Consider the following 18,811-nt stretch of genomic DNA (forward strand, 5'->3'; position numbering starts at 1 on the left):
CCTGCCTGCCCGCCCGCCCGCCCGCCCGCCAGCCTGCCCGCCCGTCCGCCGGACAAAGCCGAGAGCCCGCGCCCACAGCCATGTCCTCGTCCGCCGGCAGCGGCCACCAGCCCAGCCAGAGCCGTGCCATCCCCACGCGCACCGTGCCCATCAGCGACGCCGCGCAGCTACCTCACGACTATTGCACCACGCCCGGCGGGACGCTCTTCTCCACCACGCCGGGAGGTGAGCCTCGGCCAGCCCTGGGCCGCGCCGCCCGGGGACCCCACTCGGGGTCGCCGCAGCCCCGGTGCGGAGAGCAAGCCCTTGTTCCCGCGGAATGCACTCGACCCAGTTTTCCTCCTGCTCCCGCCTCCTTCCCCGCGGGATTCGGCCCCTCGTGACGCCCCGCGCCTTGCAGTAGATCGTGCACGTTAAGACTTGGTTTTTGGAGTTGTGTGCAGGACCTCTTTAAAAGGAAGTGGGGCTAGAGGAATTTGCTCGCGGGACCCCGCGATGGTTTGGTTTGCTGCTTTGGGAACACCGGGAGGAGGCCGGCTCGAGGAGCCTGGAAGCCTCGCCTGGCGTTGACACCATTGTTTACTTTGCTGGACGCGGCCCCGCGGGTGGGTGGGGGGAGTCCCCAGGCCCCGAGCGGCGCGATTAAAAAAAAAAAATGCTCGAGTGGGAGCCCAGGGGAGCGCGGTGGGGGCGGCCTTAGGGGAGGAGTGTGGCGGCTCCGCCCGTGGCTGGATCCCGGGGGCCATTGTCAGGCCGGGTGGGCTGCTGGATCGTGCGGAGGGAGGTTCTCAGCCATTGCTCTCCGGAGTGACTGGAACATGTTTACAAGTTAACACTGGGGTAGGGGTGAAGCGTGTTGCGTTGGTCACGGGGAAAGGGAGCTCAAAGGTTGTCTGCCTGCGGACTGGGCTGCCCTCCGGGGCGGGGGGGACTGGAAAGGGATTTTGAGGGGCCTCCTGTTTTTAACTTCAGAACTTTGCCTTCTTTTGGTGATGGGATGGCCGCCTGCTCGAGGGTGGGGACTTCGCTGGCAGCCCCTGCAGGGTGCAGGCTTGCCCGCCTCCTTCCTGTGGGCTGGGCGCACGAGTTGTACCGCGGCCAATCGGGTGCAGCGAGGCCTGGGCCGTCGGCGAATCGATTGCACAATAGCGAGGCCTGCCGAGTGCGGAGACCTCCCTGCCAACATCGAGGGATAAAAATCTCGCAGGGAGCTTTACGGAGGAATCCAGCCAGGCCACTCTGGGGGAAGGGTGGCGGCCCTGGGAGACTTGGAAATGACCCCGGCAGAAGTTCATGGGTGCGTGTGAAGAACTGGGTAGAAGAAAACGCTGGTGTTCTGGGGGAGGGGTCACCTCACTGAAGAGCCTCCCTCCTGATCTGCCCTGCTCAAGACCTGCCCTGCGTTTGAGTGCGCTTTTAGCTTGCGGACGACTTTGGCAGGCCAGTCTGCTCCAGATTGGGTTGCTTTGAACTTGATTGAACTGATAGCTTGCAGGAAAATGGGTATAGTTTTCCAAGGTCCTTTCAGACTGCTTTGTGGTGGTGGTCAGAAAATGCCTGTGCTTCCAGCAGTCCAGAACCTCACAGCAACAACTGCTCTCAGCTGTCATTTTTTCAAGGAAGAAACTATGCTTTCACCTATATCGTAATCATCATCCCCCTGAGGGAAGTGGGTGCCCTTTTGGCATGTTTCTGACAGCTAAGCTACCATGCTTTGAAAGTACAGGCATAATCTTTTAAGTGTTGCTTTCAAGGTGGTAGACTGTCTCTTAGTCTGAGATAGTTCTTAAAATGCTTGGGAAGAAATACTAATTCATTTGTTCCTCCTGCCAACATACACAATCACCCCTGCTTTCTTTTTTCTTTCTTTCTTTCTTTTTTTTTTTTTTTAAGGTTTACTTACTTATCTGAAAGGCAGAGTTAGAGAGAGAGAGGTCTTCCATCACTAGTTCACTCCCCAAATGGCTACAATGGCCGCAGCTGGGCTGAACCAAAGTCGGGAGCCAGCAGCATCTTCCAGGTCTCCCACGTGGGTGTAGGGGCTCAAGTATTTGGGCCATCTTCTGCTGCTTTCCCAAGTGCATTAGCAGGGAGTTGGATTGAAGTGGAACAACAGGGACTCAAGCTGACACCCATATGGGATGCTGGTGCTGCAGGCAGCACCTTAACCCACTACCCACAGCTTACTTAATGTTTGTAAGACTAGCAGTGTTGCAACTGGGTTTAAACTTTTATAGCAGTTAGCACCATACTATTTTGGTGATCAGTACTTACTGATTCCTTCCCTGTTTGCGCCTTTTTTGCCCTCTGATACTTTGTGTTCATCTCTCTTGCTACGTTCTCTTCCCTCTCACCATGTAATTTTATTTCCCTGAACCAAGATGAGAGAGTTTGTTGTTATATGGTCACCTCCAGACAACTGAATTAATGTGCTTCAGTATTTTTAGTTTTGTGAGCTCAGTGCAGTGCTTTGTGCAAAAAGGGACAATAGACAAAAATAAGAAATGCAGTCCTTGCTCTGAATGGGCTTAGAATTTTGGTTTGGAAAGGAAAAGAGGGGCAATAGATAAGATTTTTAGTTGTGGAACAGTAGAGTATCAAATATTGGCTTACATATTTCAGACTTGGAAGCACTTAGAAAAATAAGTCGGTAGATTTGTATTGGAAACCTGTTCAGTGGGAAGGGGGAAGATTAGCAGTTCTTGCTTCAGACTTGCGAAGTGTCCTAGCTGTCAGAGCATTCCAGAGTGACAGTGGATGTGCTGAATGCCTCGAATAAGCAGACTGGGCAGGGACAGAGTTCCGGATCGGAAGGCACAGCATGCCCTGTATGTAGGTGTTTCAAAGTTTCTTCTGTAGTTTGGGATATGAATGATGGGAGGAAACGTACTTGGTGTAACCTCTTGGATTTCTTATTACTTATATTATTATTCTTTGTTGAGGGCATTTAAGATAAATAACTGTCCTTAGTTTTTATTTTATATATATATTTTTACCTGTGGTGGAGTGGGGATGACATTTGGTTCTTCCATTGAGAAGTTACTTCCAGCTTCAGTGGAAGGTGAGGTTACTTTAGTTGACTTCATTTTTAACACTGGTTAGCTGGAAGAAACCTAATGAGTTCATTTTATAATTGAGAGAAACTGAGACACGGAAAATTAAGTTCTTGAAAGTATCATACAACTAATTAGTGTCAGTGGGTCACCTCGAATTTAGTATGCTAATTGTTCTCACCGTTCTGTCCTCCACTGTCTTAGGATACTTGCCTTAGTAGGAAAGGACATTTGCCAACATTTAGAAACTTCCCTACCTCTAGAATGCTAGCTGATGTGGTTCTGCTTCCTGACTGCTTTGCTGGGTGCTGAGCTGTCTCCTAGGAGGGTTGAGCTCCGGAGAATGAGCAGAAACGGACTTCTTGTCTGTCTTTTCCTGCCTGACATCCTCCTCAGCTGTGGAAAAGTGTGTTATTGCCATGGTGAGAACAGCAGAGGGGAACTGGCTCTGATGGTCTGAAATCTTGTTCATGCTGTAGCTCTTCCTCTCTGCTGTGACTGGCTCGCTGGGGGCAGATTTACCTGACGGCCACTGGGAGGGTCTGGAAATAAAGGAGAAGGCAGGGAGAAGGCCAAATAGTACACTTAGAGTGAGCTTGATCAAAATAAGGGTGAGGGGCTGCTTTGCATCTGGGTCCTTCCTTGGGAGGAATGAATCTAGTTCTGTCTGTAGATTCGAGGATGGAAGGTCAATTTCTGACCATATCATAGCATTGTTTGGTGACCTTGGGTGGGGTTTATTCTAGGACAATAACTTCTGAACCAACAAATGTGCTTATCTGACTCTTTAGCTTCAGTTAAGAACCAAAGGATTTCTTTATTACACTCAGGAAGTACGTGAAAAACACACTGAAGAGTGTTCGATCACTTCGCTCTGTGCTCCAGCAAGATGGCATTTACTTACCATAATAGATGTTGTCATTCCATAGGGGATTCAGCTGTAATTTGTATTCATGAGTTTCCAAAGTATTTATTGAAGATGATGTCCTTTTATTCTTACCCTGGGTGCGCTTTGGCTGCTGAGGGTCTGTTTTCTGAGCCTGGAGAAGACAGCATACTTCATCCTCAAGGCAGTGCACTGTGTGGAAGGCAGCACCTTTGTTGGCCTAAATCGGTTGCAGTCTGACCTGGAAGAGAGCTTGTTGAGCTTGCTAGTGGCGCCTGCTTGACATGCCTGTGCATTGCCCCCTTCTGCTTCCCTGAAGCCTGTTGCATGAAATAGGAACAATGATGAGCCTGTAAGCCAACACTGCCGAGGTTATTGGCAGAGACCTTTTGAGGACCAGAGTCTTAAAGACAGTTTTACAGGAGAGATCATGGAAATACTGTGGAGGCTTGACAAAGAGAGTGAGTGTGTAAATATTTGCAGGTCAGGTAGGGTTAGAGTGGAGAGAGCTAGCTCATCTGGCTAGAGAGGAACAGTTTGAGGAGGAAGATAGCTTGTTGTAGAAAGGCCAGGAGAATTTTTTCTTGGCTCCCAAGTATTTAGGTGATCAAATTAATGTTTAATGGATTTCTGCTGCTTTGTTTATTGTAGAAGAATCACTTAAAACTCAGTAGGTTAGGGCTCAGGCTACTCTGCTCACATTTGTTTATTAGTGCTTTGTGAAGGCCTCTTAGAACCTGTGTGCTCCTCTACCCAGCAGCTAGCTCTCCAGCCAGTGTGCTTTCTGCTTGGTTTTAAAATTTTGTTTGAAAGAGAAAGAGGGACCTTCCAACCATTGGTTCACTCCCTTACTACCTGTAACACCTGGAGCTAGGGATTCCATCCAGGTATCCCACAGGAATGGCAGGGACTCAGGTACTTGTGACACCATTCTGCCTTCCCAGGTGCATTAACAGGAAGGTAGATTGGAAGCAGAGTAGTGTGGACTTGAAATTTGAACTGTGGCTTTTTTTTTTTTTTTAAGATTTATTCATGTATTTGAAAGGTGGAATGAGAGAGAGATCTTTATTTTTCTGATTCGCTTCCCAGACGGTGGCAACAGCAAGATCTGGACCAGGCTGAATGAAGGAAGCCAGAAGCCAGGAATTCCCAAGTGCCAAAAAGCCCATCCTTCGTGGCTATTTTGCTTTTTTTTTTTTTTTTTTTTTTTAAGGTTTAGTTATTTCTTTGAAAGGCAGAGTTAGAGATCTCTTCTATCCACTGGTTCACTCCCCAAATGGCCACAATGGCCTGGGCTGGGCCAGGCCAGGCCAAAGCCAGGAACCCAGAACTCTACCCAGATAACCCATGTGGAGATAGCAGGGGCTTAAGCAGTTGAGCCATCTTATGCTCTCCTAGGCGCATTATAGCAGGGATCTGGATCAGAAGTGGAACAGCCAGGACTCAAGCTGGCTCTCCTGGGCAGGCTGTGGCTGGCCTTCTCACCCTAGTTTTTAAATGCTCCCTCTTCACCTGGTTCTCAGAGTACAGCTTGAAGCCAAAACTCAAAAACCATCGAGTATTTTTGTATCTAAATAAATAATGGTTCAGATATCTAGAACAAATGCTCTGACAGATGGACAAATGTTCGTGTCATAGAATAGTTAAAAAAAGTGAAAAGCTCAACAAGCGAGGATACATGCGTATGATTCTGGTTTTCTGGATTCCTTGCGATTTTCCTTATACATGTTTATCTGTGAATAGGGATAGTTTTACTTCTCCCTTATATGTCTGGATGTCTTTTGTTTGTCTTCACTAATTGCCCTGGCAGAGCCTTGGACACAGTGTTGAATAAATGTAGTATGTGTTGGGGCTGGTGCTGTGGCATAGCGGGTTAAGCTGCCGCCTGAAGTGCCTGCATCCCATATGGGTGTCAGTCCAGTCCCGGCTGCTCCACTTCCATTCCAGCTCTCTGCTATGGCCTGGGAAAGCAGTAGAAGATGGTCCAAGTCGTTGGGCTCCTGCTCCCATGAGAGAGACCCGGAAGAAGTTCCTGGCTCCTGGCTTTGGATTGGCTCAGCTCCAGCTGTTGTGGCCAATTGGGGAGTGAACCAGCAGATGGAAGACCTCTCTCTCTCTTTCTCTGCCTCTCCTTTCTGTGTGTAACTCTGACTTTCAAATAAATAAATAAATCTTTTTAAAAAAGTGTAGTATGTGTTAATACATTCGTAATTGACATCCTAATCTAGGGGATGGGGATTTATTAGTTCAGTCTTTTTTTTTTTTTTTCCCAAAGATTTATTTATTTGAGAAGTAGAGTTACAGACAGTGAGAAGGAGAGACAGAGAGAAAGTTCTTCCTTCAGCTGGTTCACTCCCCAGATGACCGCAACAGTCAAGCTGCGTGGACCCGAAGCCAGGAGCCGGGTGCGGTGCTTCTTCCTGGTCTCCCATGCTGGTGCAAGGGGCCCAAGCACTCGGGCCATCCTCTGCTGCTTTCCCAGGCCACAGCAGAGAGCAGGATCAGAAGAGGAGCAGCCGGGACTAGAACTGGCGCTCATGTGGGATGCCAGTGTCATAGGTGGAGGCTTAACCTACTATACCACAGTACTGGCCCTCCCCCGTCCCACAAAAAAAAATTTTTTTTTAATGCCTATGAAAGTAACAGTTTTAAAAGTTACCTAGTTTGAGGCTAACAACAGAAAGCAGCATTCCCATACCCCATCCCTGTTTCCACTTCTACTCTCCAGAGAAACCTTTGTAAGCTCTTTTAGCTCATTCTAGTACCTCTGCATTTCTAAATAATATCATTTAATGCCCTAGAGTTGGTAGTCAATTACAAATATTAACAGTTGGTTTCCTACAATGGGAAATAAGGCTTTTGTTGCTGTATGTACCCTTCCCCCAGAACAGGTATGCAGATGGCATATAGAACGGTGGGCATATAGGTTATAATAGAGCTGATGAACTCCTGCCACCTAGTGATGTCATGGTCTTTGCAGTGTGCTGCAAAGCACTACTGTCACGTTTGTGCTGATGCTGGTGTAACAAAGCTGTGCTAGCAGGCCTGTGAAAGTATGGCATGTGCAGTTAGGCGCCATGCATCATACTTGATCATAAGCAGTGGGTTACTGGATTATGCCGTTACTATGCCATACTGTTTCTTATTGTAAAATGTACTCTTCCTCATTCAAGTTTGCCGTCAGTCTGTTAGTTATATTGGCAGCAACCCCACATCTCATGTTCACTGTCTTTTGACTGCATCAAGAGGCCACTTGAAGTGATTGGCTTCTACCACCTGGGTTTGTGTGAGTGCAGACTGTGAAATTCCAACAATGACGGCGTACATCTTGTCAGTGAGGCGCTACTGTGTATATACTGTCACCTCCCAACTTTCCGATTCTATTTAGTTATTTTAAGATTTATTTATTTATTTGGAAGGCAGAGTTACAGAGAAACAGAGGCAGAGAGAGAAGTCTTCCATCCACTGGTTCACTCCCCAGATGGTTGCAACAGCCGGAGCTACGCCTATCTGAAGCCTGGAATCAGGAGCTTCTTCCGGGTCTCCCACATGGGTGCAGAGGCCCAAGGAATTTCTGCTTTCCCAAGCCACAGCTGAGAGCTGGATCAGAAGAGGAGCATCCGGGGCTCGAACCGGTGCCTATATGGGATGCCAGCACTGCAGACAGTGATTCTACCTGCTACACCACAGTGCTGGCCCCCCTAATTTAATTTTAAAAAGTTTAAAAATTTTATGTATAAGATTTAGGTAAATATTAAGCATAAATGTGGCTGACTCTGTTGGTTTTCTGTTCTGTGTTGTCACAGTTTCCCTCATTTTTTTAAGTGGCAGAGTGCCAAGTCCCAGGATATATACCTGCTAGGGGCTTTCTGAGAAAATTTCCTCTTGGATGAATAAAGTCCCATGAAGACATCCTTGTTTAACTACATTTTCTCTTTGTGCTTGAGACACTTGTGTGAGAGTGCAGGTCCAGCCCAGCCTTCTTAGAGGGTTTGTCAGCAGCTTCTTCAAGCTGTGAAATGGGCAAGTTACTTAATGCTTCTTTTTCCAGGCTGGCTGTTTGCATGAGGGAATGCTTAATTGTAATTCTGGAAGCAGCCTTAGTTAAGCACAATTTTATAAAGGATGACCCTGTCAGTATAAGAACTACTGTCATCTAAGTTAAGCATGTCACATTGGGCTTTCTCTATGTGGGTCTATTTCAGCATATCATTTATTAGATGTATATAGCTTAATTCATGGATCGATTGTCATTTAAACCAAGAAGATGCCCTTAGGCTCCAGTGACCTTGTTTCTGTACTAGCTGACTTGGCAAGCATAGTTTTGAACTTTAGTCATTGGCCTTCTTGTTTTTTGTTTTTTTTTTTTCTATTTGCAGATTTCTAGATTTTATATTAAGGATAGGTTTTTTTTCCCCCCTCATTTTCATCTACGGGGCTTGGTTTTATGTCCGTATTATCCTGATAATGTCAGCCATCAGGTTCCTTTTCAGCCTATTTACACTTATGTTACACATATTGAAAGGAGCAGGTTGGAAGCATGAAGTTAGAATGTGTGCAAAGGGTGTGTTATGGACTGCATTGTGACTCCCCCAAATTCAAATGTTGAAGCCCTAAATCCCAATGTGATGGTATTAGGATATGGGGCCTTTGAGAGTTAATTAGGTTGGAGCCCCCATGGTGGGGTTGATGTCCTTGGAAGAATAGATCTTGGAGAGGGGCTGCGAATCTGAGGGCACTGTGAGAAGGCAGTCACCTGTGAGCTAGGAAGAGAGTCCTAATCAGTAAGTATCCATGTGGGCCCCTTAACTAATAGCCCCCAGGACTGTGAGGGGAATTTGTGTTTTTTAGGGCTATGCCATGGCAGCCTGAGCTGACAGAAGTTTTAAGAAGCTCTTAGCCTGCCTATCTGTGAGAACAAAGAATTTTGGGGGGAGAGGGACCCCTGGAGGAGACCCGGAAGAAGCCCTTGGCTCCTGGCTTCAGACTGGCTCAACTCTGGCTGTTGCGGCTAACTGGAGAGTGAACCAGTGGGTGGAAGACCTCTCTCTTTCTCTGCCTCTCCTTCTCTCCCTGTGTAACTCTGACTTTCAAATGAATAAATAAATTTAAAAATAAATAAATAAAGGGTTCCATGGGGGGACAAGGGACATATACATGTATAGTTTGTTCACAATACATTTTTCATTAGCTCTTTGAAGACTGACTCTGCATTAATTTCAAATGTTTTGCACCAAAAATTGTTTCCATTTCCATGAGGTTTTTTTTTTTTTTTTTTTAAATATTTATTTATTTGAAAAGTAGAGTTACAGAGAGAGGGATCTTCCATCCACTGGTTCACTTCCCAAATGGCCACAAGGGCTGAAGCTGGGCCAGTCTGAAATCAGGAGCTTCTTCTGGGTCTGCCACATAGGGCAGGGGCCCAGATACTTGGGCCATCCTACGCTGTTCTCCCAGGCACATTAGCAGGGAGCTGGGTTGGAAGTGGAACAGCCAGAACCTGAACTAAAGCCCATATGGGACACCAGCGTCACAGGTGGTGGCTTTACCCTCCAGGCCACAATGCCGGTCCCTTTCATAAACTTGAGGTATCCTCAAATTTCCATTCAAAATAATTGAAATTGTTCACCCTCTGAAAGTTAAATTAAGTTTTCTGCTGTCCTGAATGCCTCATTTCTCACAATTTTCCAGATGCCTTTTGAGTTTATTTTTTTTAAAGGTTTATTTATTTTGAAAGAGTTACAGAGAGATGAGAGAGAGAGATCTTGCATCTGCTGGTTCACTCCCTAAATGACCACAACTGCCAGGGTTGAGCCAGGCTGAAGCCAGGAACCAGGAACTTTATCTGAGTCTCTCATACGGATGTCAGGGCCTCAAGCACTTGGGCCATCTTTCCTGCCTTCCCAGACTCTTAGCAGGGAGCTAGATAGGAAGTGGAGCAGCTGGGACATGAACTGATATCTGTGTGGATTGCCAGCATTGCAGATGGTAGCTTTAGCCGCTATGCCACAATGCTAGCCCTGTTGCTTTATTTTACAAAGCAGAGAACAACATAAAGGCAAATTTCTACTTTGTCCTAAAATTATACTTGAAAATGTTTATACAACGTATGCCATCTATAAACCAGGAATGAATGGTTTCTGACTTCCCCAGATGCTCTTCAAGGGAGGAAATATAACAAAGCTTTCCTACTGAGGCTGATGTTAATCTAGTCACAAGTCATTGTGAGCCTTCACGCCAAAATCTTTGTAACAGTAGAAACAGGAGGTGAATTTCTCTCTCTCTCTCTAAGATTTTATTTATTTATTTGAGAGGTAGAATTAAAGACAGAGGAAATGACAGAGAGGTCTTCCATCCACTGGTTCACTCCCCAAATGGCCACAACAGCCAGAGCTGGGCTGATCCAAAATCAGGAGCCAGGAGCTTCTTCCAGGTCCCCCATGCAAGTGCAGTGGCCCAAGGACTTGGGCCATCTTCTATTGCTTTCCCAGGCCATAGCAGAAAGCTGGATGGGAAGTGGAGCAGCTGGGACTCAAACTGGCACCCATATGGGATGCTAGCACAGTAAGTGGCAGCTTTACCCGCTCTGCCACAGTGCTGGCCCTTACCCTTCCACTTTCCCTACAGACAGCTTACTCCCACTCTTGGAGGTTGTAGAAACTGGAATGAATAGTGGAAAGAGGGCTGGGCTGAGGCAGGAGAATGCAAATTTGGTTCAGATTTTGCTTCTGCTTAACTGTGACCTTGATTAAGTCACTTCACTGGGTTTCAGCTTTGGTCGAGATGATCTCTGCAGCCCCCTTCATTGGTTCAGTAATTCTTTGGTATTTCATCTTCCTAAACCGCTGATACTAGTTGTGTGGGAGGATGGAGTTGGGTTCTTTGTCTTTGTATAATCATTCTCAAATTTTGATGAGTACCAGAATGACCTGGGGAACTTAGCGGTTTAATTTCCAGGTTCTCCCAGGGATTCTAATTTAGTTAGGATTTAGAAAAAAATAATCTGATGCATATGTCTATATATTACAACACTAGAAATGCTGTTTCTGTAGGTTCTAATTATGGCAAAATATTTATCTTAGTTTATTATGAAAACAAGATATCTTCCTTATCAATTACAAATATGATTGCAGGATAAATGTAGCAGAAATAGTGAAAAAGAAAGTTGATATTCTTTGGTGTTGCTTTGAAACCTTAAAGATTTCTTTAAAATGCCTTCATGTGCTACCAGATGCCCTCATGAGGATGTTTAAGCCCATTTGCATTCTGAGACACTTAGCTGGCTGATTTTGTAGTGTTGTGTTTTTTAGAGAATATGGTTAGTCTCAATTCCTGATGTTAGTTAGGGGGTGGGGGCTGCAGGGTAGAGGTTATTGACCTTTTCACTGAACAAGACACTAGTTCAACTATTTTGCATCTAGTAGAAAGGAAATTACTTACCAGCATTTGTGCAAGTGTGATGGTACTACTGCAAGTATTAATCCCAAGAAAATTGAATTTGTAGGCTCTTCCCATTCCCATTTATTTAGATGAATGTTAATGCCTCCTCCCATTTTTGTGTAGACTCTGGAGTCCCCCCCACACCCCCTCCTTTAAAGATTTATTTATTTGAAAGGCAGAGTGACAGAGAGGGAGAGACAGACATCTTCCATCCATGGTCACTACCCAAATGCCTGCAGCAGCCAGGGCTGGATGAGACAAAACCAGGAGCCAGGAACTCCATCCTGGTCTCCTACACTGGTGCAAGGGCCCAGCATTTGGGTCATCTCCCACCTTCTAAGGCTCAAAAGCAGGGCGCTGCATCAGAAACAGAACAGCTAGAACACAAAGTGGCATTTCCATATGGGATGCAAGCATGCCAGGCAGTGACTTAGCCTGCTGAGCCACAGTGCCGGCCTCTGGGGTTTCCCATCTTGTAGTACCTGCATAGCTTCCTCACGTTTCAGATAGATTTGTTAGCATGTGCCTGTTTCTGGGACTATGGCTGTCACAAGTTGTCTGAGGAACTCTGTGCGTCAGACTCGCATTACACTATGACAGGAGTACTCTTTTCAGTTGGGATCTTAAAGCATTTACCAGCAGGTAGTATGTAGACTCTCATTCTTTAAGCCGGGTAAATTCATGTGTCGTTTTGCTCTTACAGATAGTATTGCCTTTAAGTTGGAGGTCGTCCCCGTCCCCCCCCCCCCCCCCCTTAGAGCAGCCCATTGTGGGAGAGCTAGCTCTGACTGACTGCTCCCCTTTGTTCCTTAGGCGAGGTTGGTGCATACACTGGGCTGCCACTTCCCCCCTTCACTGTCACCCTCTTTAGCACCTGTCAGTAAATGGTCACCACATCCAGGCATCTGCTGGTTGTGTTTTGTTTTGTCTTATTTAAGTCATTAGTACCTTGGGGAGAACATGACAAAAGGAGAGAGCAGCAGCCTCCTCCCCCCCCCCCCCAGTTTTAATAAGGTATGATTGACAAAGTGCAGATTTAAGCTGTGTAACTTCATGATCTGCTATATATATGTATTGTGCAGTGGTTACCATGGTGTTAGCACAGTTAGTTTGTGTGTGTGTGGTGAGAGTACTTAGGGTATACTCTGCAGATTTCGAGCATACAATACATTGTTAACTATAGTTACCATCCTGTACAGTAGGACTCCAGAATTTGTTCATCTCAAAACTGGAAGTTTGCTTCTTCTAACCAACATCTTCCCATTTCTTCTACCCACAGACCTCTTGCAACCACTGTCCACTCTGTTTCTGTGATTTTGACTTCTTTAGGTTCTGTCATGCATGAGGGGAGATTATGAAGTATTTGTCTTTCTCAGTCTGATTTATTGTCCTCCAGTTTCATCCATTTTGTTGCAAATGCAAGGATTTCCTTTTTATGGATGAACAACATTCTACTGAATATATATATACCACAGTTAAGTTTGTTGACAGATACTTGTTTCTGTGTCTCAGCTATTGTGAATAATGGTGCAATGAACTTGGAAGTATAAATATTTCTGCGAGTTAGTGATTCCCTTTTCTTTGGATAATATATACTCAGAAGTGGGAGTACTACACCTACAGCATATGGTTGCTCTGTTTAATTCTCTGGGACCTCCATTCTGTATTCCATAATGGCTATACTAGTTTTACCCTCACACCAACAGTATGTGGGGTTCCCTTTTCTCTACATCTTTGCCAACACTTGTTATCTCTGTCTTTTTGGTAGTAGTCACCCTAATGGGTGAGAGGGAGATAGCCCTTGGGGTCTAATGTGCATTTCCCTGATGACTAGTTATGCAGAACACCTCTTTATATACCTTTTGGCCATTTGTAAGAGGCAGGTGTTAATAACTTTTTATGGCTAATAATATACTCTTAAGAACAATTATTGTTTGTAACACAGTCAGGAAGCACTTAGCTGTGAGTAAATGTTTTGTACAATAGAGAGTTCTGCCATAGCTCTTTCTGGGAAGAATTAGTCTCAGTGCGTGCCTCTTTGGAAAGCTGTTAGCCTGAAGGCAACTGTCTATTTTCACATGTGTTTGTTTATTCCTTCATTTAAAATTCTGTTTGGAGACCTGGGGCTTAACCTGTATGGGTGGCAGTTTGTGTTACAGCTGCTTCACTTCTGATCTAGCTCCCAGCTAATGTGCTCGGGAAAAGCAGCAGTAGATGGCCCAAGTGTTTGGGCCCCAAGCACCAGATGAAGCTCTTGGCTTTGGCCTGGCTTACCCCTAGCCATTGCAGCCATCTGGGGAATGAACCAGCAGATGGAAGATCTCTCTGTCTCTCTCTCTCTCTTTCTGTAACTCTTTCAAATAAATCTTTAAAAAAAAAAAAAAGTTTTGTTTGAAGATCTTAATGTTAGGACATAGGTCAGATATGAATAAGACATTGCCCTGGTATAAGGAACTGAAGTCCGTAGAGAAAGCAGTTGGAGAGACAAACAGGACCTACACTGGGTGATGTGCATAGAGTAAGAGGAGAAGAAAGCATGTTCTCCAAAAGGGGTGACTTTGTAAAGGAAGTGGCAATGGAGCTGCACTCCTGATAACAGGAGTTCCCCTGGCAGAAGCAGAAGAAAGGACGTTCCTGTTCATTCCTATGCTCGGGCAGGGAGATTGGAGGGTTAGGATTGCGTGGCATTTAAACTAAATTCCTGAGTCCTTGCTCAGATTTCAACTCTAGCTTCCTGCTAATGTACCTCGGGAGGTAGCAGCTAATGGCTCAAGTGCTTTCTTCCCTGCTACACATATGAGAGACCCAGATTGAGTTCTAGCCTCCTGGCTTTGGTCTGGGCCAGCCCTGACTGTTACAGGAAGAAAACCAGTAGACGGGAGATCTCTATCTCTCTACACTTTTTTTTTTAATGTTTATTTTTTATTAATTTGAAAGGCAGTTATAAAGAGGAGAGAGAGAGAGAGATCTTATATTCACTGGTTCACTCCCCAAATAGCTACTGTGGCCAGCGCTGAGCCAGGAGCTTCATCTGGGTCTCCCATGTGGATGCAGGGCCCAAGCACATGGGCTACCTTCCTCTGCTTTCCCAGGAGAATTAGCAGGGAGCTGGATCAGAAGAGGAGCAGTCGGATCTCGAACCAGCACCAATATGGGATTCTGGCCTTGTAGGTAGAGGCTTAACCTGCTATGCCACAGTGCGGGCCCCTATTACTCTGCCTTTCAACCAGTAATAATTTTTTGTAAAAGAAGGACATTTCCAAAATAAATAAATTATTGGGTAATGTTATGTTACTAGCCCTTTGTTTCAAAATCTTCCACCCCTGTTTTCCAGGAACCCGAATCATTTATGATCGAAAATTTCTGTTGGATCGTCGCAATTCTCCAATGGCTCAGACCCCGCCCTGTCATCTGCCCAATATTCCAGGAGTCACTAGCCCTGGCACCTTAATCGAAGACTCCAAAGTAGAAGTAAACAATTTGAACAACTTAAACAATCATGACCGGAAGCATGCAGTTGGTAAGAGTAGCAATCAAGAGGGTTGCTATGGGAAGCTGAGTGTTAGTTTGCTATAGGCTGAAGAAATATTGTGAAGGGAGGAAGGGAATAGCATTATATTCTTAGAATTGTATCCACAGAGTATATTGAATCTGTAAAAAAATACTTAAAAAGAAAAAATGATGTTTTGGTGATAACTGATGTTCAGTTAAATATCTCTAAGGTTGCCCTTCTTCCCCCCAAATTTATTGAAACCCTGAGTTCTAAATCATAATCAAATCTACTTTATCTATGGGGAAGAGGGATCCAAAATCAGGGAATGGTCAGCTCAGAAGGTGATTCCCTAAACAGTGCTTTGAGGACTGCCTGGCCAGGGATGGCACATACAAGGAAAGCAAGAAACAATTTCAAAGCCCAAATTCCTGTCCCCTTCAGGAAATAGACCTTGTTTCTAACAAAAAGAATGTCCTTTCTGTGGTGTGGAGAGATGCAGAGTGGTTTGTTTCTCAGAGCTGCCTATAAGATTTACGTAAACACTGCTCTGCTCACATGCACATATACACACACCTGTAGTCACTGCTCTGCTCACATGCACATATACACACACCTGTAGTCACTGCTCTGCTCACATGCACATATACACACACCTGTAGTCAGGAGTCCTCTCTATAGAAGAACAGCGAGGTGAAAGTGACCAGCTCCTGAAGTACATCTCAGGAGTTGCACGTGGGGGCCCCGGGCATGAGCCAGCATTCTACTTTTTCAGATTCCAAATGAGTGTTCAATGGACAGTGTGTTGATTCAGAGCAGGGCCCAGGTTCAAAGCCACAAGGAGAGAATGCTTACTGATGAGCAGTAATGAGCTCTAGGGAGCAGCTGCTTGGTTACCCTGTGGACAGGACAACACTGGAAAAGGTCATTTGTGTCTTTTCCCCACAATGTGCCTCTTTATGGGTGATATGACTGCCATTCTTTTTCAGACTAAAATGACCAGCCAACACAAAGCAGAATCATTGTTTTAAGGCAACAGGGAGTAGGGCATTCTGGGTTATTTTATGACCCTTGTGAAGTGGGAATGGTAGTTGAAACTCTGCTTTTCCCTTTTGTGCTAAACCTTTCATTTTCTTGTCCTAACCAGGGGATGATGCTCAGTTTGAAATGGACATCTGACTCTCCAGCAAGGATTAGAAGAGCAGCAGCATGGAGGCCTGTGTGTACCTGACTTGACCAATAGGATCCACAGTGGAAAGACAAGAGGCAGCACCAGCAGTTCCCCTTGCAGTTTGCACTGCCCCCCTCCTGCAGGTGCCAAATAATGGGATGATGAGCTGCATCTGACCATTTCTCCTCCTCTCCTCTTACCCTTCCCACTTAGATTAGCTTGAAGGCCCTGGGAGTATTTGTGTAGAACCAAGCAGTCCGTAGCAGAAACATTTGAACCAGCTTCCTTGGTCATTTTTCTATTGAAAACCACCTATCCCCCCTCAGATCTGCCCCAAACCAAATCTCAGCACCCCGATAACTTCCTGCTGGGGCTTCCGGCAAAGGGATCCAGAGGTTTGGCGGGTTCTGCATTGTTCATTTTCCTTAACCTCCTCTCTCCTCCCTGGCTCTGGATCCTGCCTGTGCTTCAGTGCTGCAATATTGTAGGTTTGGGTCTTTACAACCACCAGAGGAAATGTCAAAAGAGAGAGCTGCTCTCCCTTTTACCTTCAGCGTGTGTCCTTCAGGAGGGCACACGGTTTGTGCGACTCTGGTAGCGTTACCCTGTGACACATTTTGAAGCCCCTTCCCCTCTTTCCTCTGGGAGGAGTGCCTTCTGCCCTGGCCTCATAGTCCATCCCGCTATTCCTTTCCATAGATGTGTGTGCAGACATGTTTAAACTGTGTCAGAAGAGAGCCCTCAGGAATGGCTGTTCTTTGCTCCCTGCCATTCCTGCCTGCTTGCTCTGACTGCTGGCAGAGTCCTCTGTATATCCGGTGGTTTATCTGCCCCCAGAGCAAGTCCATCCCAAGTCAGAGAGGCGCATCAGCCTCCACTGGTGGGGAAAGCCCGAAGGCAGTGTTGTGCCAGGTCATCCGTGAGGGTGGCCCCTGGAGAGTGTTGAATCTCTGGCATGCCCCGGCCCAGCAGTCGCTGTTTTAAGAGCCAATGAGCATTGTCGTATTTGTTGTCCTCTATGTGAGTTTAAAGCTGCCTCTCAGGTTATTCCAAGACAAGAGCTCTCTTTCCCTTGGCTGGTCTGCTTTGTTTGACTGCTGGGATAGATAAGCATGGGCTTCAGAGTGTGTTCCTCCCAGTTTTCTTGCCTTTCCCACTGTACTCCGGACTTCCCCTTCCTCTTCATTCCTCCTTCCTCCCTCTTTCCCTTCTCTGCCAGGCTGTTTTTCAAATCCACTTCAAAGATACCTCTAGTGTTGGTATCTGATAATACCTGTTACTGCTCTTATTTGAGGAGTAACCTTTTATTTTTAAGATGACTACAGACCTATTTTTAGATATGTTTTCAGTACAATTCTGAACAGCAACTTTTTAATTAAACACCATCCAGTGTTAGGAAGGTGGGAAATGTCCATTGGCAAGTCTGCTGTTCTGTGTCACATCCCCGTCCCTTCTGAGCTCTCTCCTGCCTCCCCCAACTTGGGTGTGTGTGTCTGCAGTTTGTAGAGTGGTTTGTGAACCTGGATCATTCTGCCTTGCTGTGGGTTGTTCAGGAAACCCGCCCATTCTTTCTGCTGGCCCTGTGCTTTCTCATTCACCCTCCTTGCCTCCTGCCTGTCCTGGGGCTGTGGACTGGCACGGTAATCCCAGGAGTGGGACTCCTCTCATAGATGAATGCATCCATAAGTAAAGGAGCCACCGTGTCCTGGAAGTTGGCAACAATCAGACTCCAGGGTGAGAGCAGGGCTACTCCTGATCAGCTAAGAAAGAAAGCTGTTTATCTTTGGAACTATCAACGCCCCTGTTTGTGAACACATTGTAGGAAGAAGAGAGGAGGGATGTCTGTGGAACTTTGTTCTGTTTTCTGCTACAAAATGTGAATAGTGCAAAGAGTGAAAACCTTTTGTGATGGTTGATGTCTCAGGAATAAGCTGGATCTCCAATGTTTGGGGGATGCTTTGACTCTCAAAACCTGATAATCAGAAAAGTATTTTTTTTTTGTTTGTTGAATGTGTCCCTGTTCTGATTTTAATTAAACTCCAAATTTCGCTTTACATACTCTTTGGAAAACTAAGTTGCGTAGTCATTTGCATAAGAAGCTTGCTGAGGACCTCTTTGTACCCTGGGGAGTTTGCTTCTTTGGGAGTGAAGCTTTTCATTCTTTTACACTGGCCTTGGCCTCTTGGAATCTGACTCCTGCTGGCAACTAACAGTCTGCTGGAGGGCGGAAGAGCTGCCTCTTCTCCATCTTATTGCTGGATTCAGCTCAGGAAGTGTCAGGATGCCTGTGGCCCCTAATCAGAGGCTGTGCCTCCTAGTGCTTGTTGGGAGTGTCACTTGTGTGACTCAGAGGCTGCCCTGTCCCTTGCCCTCCTTACAGGGATCTCCTCACTGTTTGGTGCAGGTCTTTCCTGCAGGCTGCCACAACTGGAAATACTTTGGCCTCTAGAAATAATTTTAAAATCACGTCACAAGGCAAGAGAAACTTCCAACAGATAACATCTCTGTGCCCTGCCTTACAGAACCATTTCAGAGCCGGCTGGAGTCCAATAGGTGGTTTACCTCTGGGCATTGGAAGGAACCTCATGGCTGAGGCCCTGTGTATGTGTCCTGTGTCCTGGCGTTTCCTGGGAGGGGAAGCACCCTTAACTTACCGTTTGAATGAGACGGTTCTTTTCTTTTATGAGGAAGCCATGTTTCTGTATTTCTGGGGACAATCAATCTTCATGATGGGAAATGCGTTTTTCCCAGATTTCAGCAGGTCACATACA

The 18,811-nt window shown here is 46.0% G+C and overlaps 1 protein-coding gene across 1 annotated transcript; it reads left to right on the forward strand.

Annotated features, from left to right (window-relative positions):
* The first annotated feature begins 27 nt into the window (after positions 1–27).
* Positions 28–18,094, forward strand: EIF4EBP2 (eukaryotic translation initiation factor 4E binding protein 2). The gene is made up of 3 exons (XM_062213875.1): positions 28–225; positions 14,714–14,899; positions 16,017–18,094. The coding sequence occupies exons 1-3, from the start codon at positions 81–83 to the stop codon at positions 16,046–16,048; spliced, it is 363 nt and encodes a 120-aa protein (XP_062069859.1). The 5' UTR covers positions 28–80; the 3' UTR covers positions 16,049–18,094.
* Positions 18,095–18,811: the final 717 nt, after the last annotated feature.

This window comes from Lepus europaeus, chromosome 17, assembly GCF_033115175.1.
Source record: "Lepus europaeus isolate LE1 chromosome 17, mLepTim1.pri, whole genome shotgun sequence".
Taxonomy (NCBI): domain Eukaryota; kingdom Metazoa; phylum Chordata; class Mammalia; order Lagomorpha; family Leporidae; genus Lepus; species Lepus europaeus.

Excerpts from the sequence above, each read along its gene's own strand:
- EIF4EBP2 (XM_062213875.1), top strand. The coding sequence starts at position 81 with ATGTCCTCGTCCGCCGGCAGCGGCCACCAGCCCAGCCAGAGCCGTGCC. Across the intron at positions 226-14,713 it reads CTTCTCCACCACGCCGGGAG|GAACCCGAATCATTTATGAT; the intron begins GTGAGCCTCGGC and ends CCTGTTTTCCAG. Across the intron at positions 14,900-16,016 it reads TGACCGGAAGCATGCAGTTG|GGGATGATGCTCAGTTTGAA; the intron begins GTAAGAGTAGCA and ends TGTCCTAACCAG.